General features: G+C 49.3%; 2 protein-coding genes across 2 annotated transcripts in view; one reads left to right on the top strand and one right to left on the bottom strand.

The window, feature by feature from the left end:
* Positions 1-970, top strand: part of T265_02124 (hypothetical protein) — a gene marked incomplete at both ends in the record, with an annotated part of 14,161 nt that extends 13,191 nt beyond the window's left edge. The window contains one exon of the mRNA XM_009166283.1: positions 784-970. Within this exon, the coding sequence (XP_009164547.1) occupies positions 784-970 (187 nt within the window). The remainder of the gene's footprint in view (positions 1-783) is intronic.
* Positions 1-4,074, bottom strand: part of T265_02122 (hypothetical protein) — a gene marked incomplete at both ends in the record, with an annotated part of 54,615 nt that overhangs the window by 15,145 nt on the left and 35,396 nt on the right. Inside the window, 3 exons of the mRNA XM_009166281.1 lie at positions 521-605; positions 1,279-1,744; positions 2,951-3,638. Of these exons, the coding sequence (XP_009164545.1) occupies positions 521-605; positions 1,279-1,744; positions 2,951-3,638 (1,239 nt within the window). The remainder of the gene's footprint in view (positions 1-520; positions 606-1,278; positions 1,745-2,950; positions 3,639-4,074) is intronic.

Below are 4,074 nucleotides of genomic sequence, written 5' to 3'. Positions count from 1 at the left end.
AAGCAGGAAATGAAAGCGCTCACACTGTCAAATTAGCCCCATACATATGCCACTGCCGATCGACGTGCATCGGGTTGGATGGGCAAATTATTGGTTCTACAGCTCACAGTAAACGCCAGTCTAGGGCACTGTTCTGCTCGGAAACTGTTTGAAATATCCTTTTCAATGGAATTCCCAGTCAATGTTGAACCGATCAGAATCGGGGGTTGCGCGCTCTTTTCAAAGGTTTCCTTTAGGGGTGTTCCCCTGGGGTACACTAATATACGAAGAACGAAATACAAAGAATGGAAACGTATGTACCGTCCTCTGTAGACTTTGGGCCTGATTGCTTGACACAAAAGCTTGTATGCTAGTGGATCGCTTTTGCAAGCGAAATATGAAAGTACCAAGTACCAGCTGAGCTAAGAACCGGACGAAAGGACATCCATTCTTCCCGGCTGTGTATAAATTTGCCTATGAGACAAAAGAGTCCAGCTCAGTGCGTTTAGGTAGCAATCTGCATTTGTACTGCCTCACTTACCCATCAAGCGAACAGTTGCATGAGGAGTGACAGGTGGGACGTAGCTGGGAGCTGCTGAATTCTTCAACGTGGAAGTTGCAGAATCCTGAAGGGGAAAAAAGAGAACAGCAATGAACCTTATGTGCCTGCCAACGGGCTAACGATTACCAGACAGGCTGGGCAGAAGAACAGAAAGATCACCGACAAATGACAACAGAAAATAAACAACCCCCTAACAGTGCGCACTGAGTGCGCGTAAAACGTAAATGGTTCTCCTCACACAGCATATACGGACGAGACAATGTGGAACTTCCATTACTGATCGAAATCCAGTTGGACAACCTGGTTCTCTACTTCGTTCACGGTGTGTCGCCAGAAACGACCTTAAATGAACGTTTGAGTCGACTTTTCTTTGGAGCAACTGGACACCGGGATGCGAGTAGAACCAGTGCAAAGTTGAACAAAAGATGACGAACATAAATTGAAGAACGGATGTATCAAACCTGGATGAAGTTCGTTCAACTTTAGCCTATCTAACCATGGGGCAATCTACATCACCTAATAGGAGGTACATGGCTTGACCAATCGGCAAGTGAGTAACTATATTTCAAGTAGAACATAAGGTTAACGGAAACCCGGGGACTGCGTCTACTTGATGAGCCCCAAAAAACCGGTCGTAGGCTATCGATGGATTTTCAGCAACCTTATGAGTAGTACATTACAAAGATAACTATATTCCTCTTGAACATAACGCGCAACGCGGTCATCAGATCAAATACCTTGGTAGGTTGGGGACTATTCAATTTCGATTCATCCTCGTGGCTGTGGGACACAAGTTCGACGTCACTGGATGGTTCAGCATTCGTCATTGCAAGATGCCCATCACTCTTGGATAGTCGCATGCTGGAAAACCCTTGATCCAGGGGAAGCGAATCCGGGAGCAGGTGAGTTGTTGACCCGGATGGTGCTGCACCACCAGAAGCTTGTCTCAACGTGCCTTCGCCATCCAACAAATAGGAGGTAAACTTTGCGTGACCCGGGATGGGAGGGGGCACGGTTACTTTTTTACCATGGACCATCAACACCACAGGATGGGAGGCGGACAAATCGGTTGCACTCTGTGGTCTGCTTTCGCCGGTGATCTGGTCAGACAAGATACTCGCGCAACTGGGAACACCAGAGGCAACGGCACTACCACTTAGATTTCCACTCGTACCGGAACAGGATAGGGAGCATCCGCTGCTTCTGGAATAAGGAAAATGTAAGAAGGGCAGAGTTGGGGGGGGGAGTTATAGTTGGGGGGGGACCAAAAAAGACAACAAGTAGGCAGCAAAACTCATCCGGCAACATGGTATAAATTACAAGCTAATCGGAATCAGGGAGGAACAGATGGGGTTATAGTACCCTGGGGACCAAAAAAGACAACAAGTAGGCAGCAAAACTCATCCGGCAACATGGTATAAATTACAAGCTAATCGGAATCAGGGCCTGAGGAACAGATGGCAACGCCGTACAGTGCTGAAAATCCATCCCAAGGGTGGACAAGCATTCTTCAATTACCGAATAAAACAAAATGACCAGTTTAGCCTTTCCAGCAAACAGCTTATTGGTTATTCATCGGACTAAAGGTGCGTTCCGACTACTTCAACCGGTTACAGTGGCACGTAGGACGAGGTCACCGCAATCCGACAGGGTTATGGGCTAACGAACTACCAGAAGAGTTACAGAAATTGGCATACAGTGGCTGATCAAATGGCTACCCTTCCTACTAGAACGTTCAGCTGTAGCACCCTTTTGGTGTCTAACTGCCATGCGACCCGAAGGTTGCACGAGGGCCAGGATACTGCCAAGCCTAGACGGGGCGAGATGGTCCAAGTGGTTAGAGCGCGAATTTACTGACCGCAAGGTCCATGGTTCGAACCCTAGCTCAGCCTCTCGACTTCCCCTGTCTAGGTTTGGGCAACCTGGCAGTATCTCAGCCCTCGTGAAACTTTTGGGTGGCACCGAGAGGGTGCTACACATGAACGGTTCAAGTTTTAAGTTTAAGCCTAGACAGGGGAAGTCGAGAGACAGAGGTCGGATTCGAACCATGGATTTTTCGGTCAGTAAATTCGCGCTCCAACCACTAGCAACCGGAAGGCATGCGAGACGAATACGCTAACCTAGTCAACGCACTCATCAAGCGCGAGGGGATGAGTGCAGGTGAAAAAAATCGGGAGTGGGAACTAAAGCGAAATTCGATCAGGTCGAGGACCATGACCACGGGATCAACTTCTACATCGAAAATTCTTCAAATTCAGTAAGATGTATTATAAAGCCAAAAGCATCCACGGCCTCATACGTCCATTATAACCAGGCTGAGAATGGATGATGCACATGTCTAATAGCGAAGGTGAACTCATGATGCCTGCTTGTATCCCATAAGTAGGCAAACGAAAAAAAGTCACTCACCGACCACTGCTTCGTTCATCAGAGCTCGTACCAGAGGTCCGAGGTGGAGCACGAGAAGATCCAGTACCAAATCCATCTAGTTGAGCAGGCTGGACTGAGATCTGACCACTGGTTAAGGTCCCGGTGTTTGTGGAGGCTACGGAACCGGAATCCAGGTGTTGCGGCATCTCCGTACCGTCTGGGATAGGGTACGGAGTATCTACGGAAGATGATACTTCCGGGATAGTTGAGGCATGGGCCCAACCTCCAGGAGCGTACGGGTCAGGGCTAGAGATGGTGGTGTACACTACGCCATTCTCACTCGTCCGCCTACCCGGACCGATCGGACGGTCAAAACTGTCATGACGTTTCGAACTGAGTTCCAAGAGACTGGCCACGCTGGACCCATGTAGTTCTGGTACGTTTGCGCCCGGACCGCTGTTAGTGGTACAACTGCTTCCACGGCCACTGCTGCTGCTGCCGGCAGCGGAGCGTGGCATGCCAGCGGTGGATGTGATGACACTATCCCCAACAGTGAACATGCCATTGCTAGACTCCAGACCGGAGGCAGGAAGATGGGAAAAATGGTGAGAATGATGAGACGATCGGAGTGAGCCGGCATCAGAATGAGCGGTGATATTGGCACTTTGTGATGACATGGAAAATGACCGAGAGGCGGTGTTCATGGACTCAAGGGATCCGAACGAATCTGAAAAGAAGCGGATAGAAAAGGGCTCATCTGAATGTAGTCTTACATGGAACAAAGAGAACTAGCTTCGACTAGGGGCGATTTTGTTCTTGATCGGATCATGACAGCCACATTAATAACCCCGTACACAGATTGCCCCACCAGTGGCTTACACAGGGTAGGTGTTAGGCAGGAATCCACACGGATCCTGCTATACCGCACGTCTTTAGGCGCTGCTACGGCCGATAAGCCCGGCCCGCTCGAGGTTGGCCCAGAATTCGGGACGCTTGCCGGTCCGGCATCAAGACGAGATCTGATTGGTCAACAATCTGGACCCAACAGCCAATCATGACCCAGTATTGGCCAAATACCGTATCCAGAACGCGTCAGAAATTCCAGAAAGCTATAACCGCTTACGCTATATATACGAAGCGCTGTACAACTGTTCTTGACTTCG

Source organism: Opisthorchis viverrini, assembly GCF_000715545.1.
Source record: "Opisthorchis viverrini unplaced genomic scaffold opera_v5_24, whole genome shotgun sequence".
NCBI lineage: Eukaryota > Metazoa > Platyhelminthes > Trematoda > Opisthorchiida > Opisthorchiidae > Opisthorchis > Opisthorchis viverrini.
Note: the sequence above shows the minus strand (reverse complement) of the source record. Positions and strands in the feature narration are given on the sequence as shown.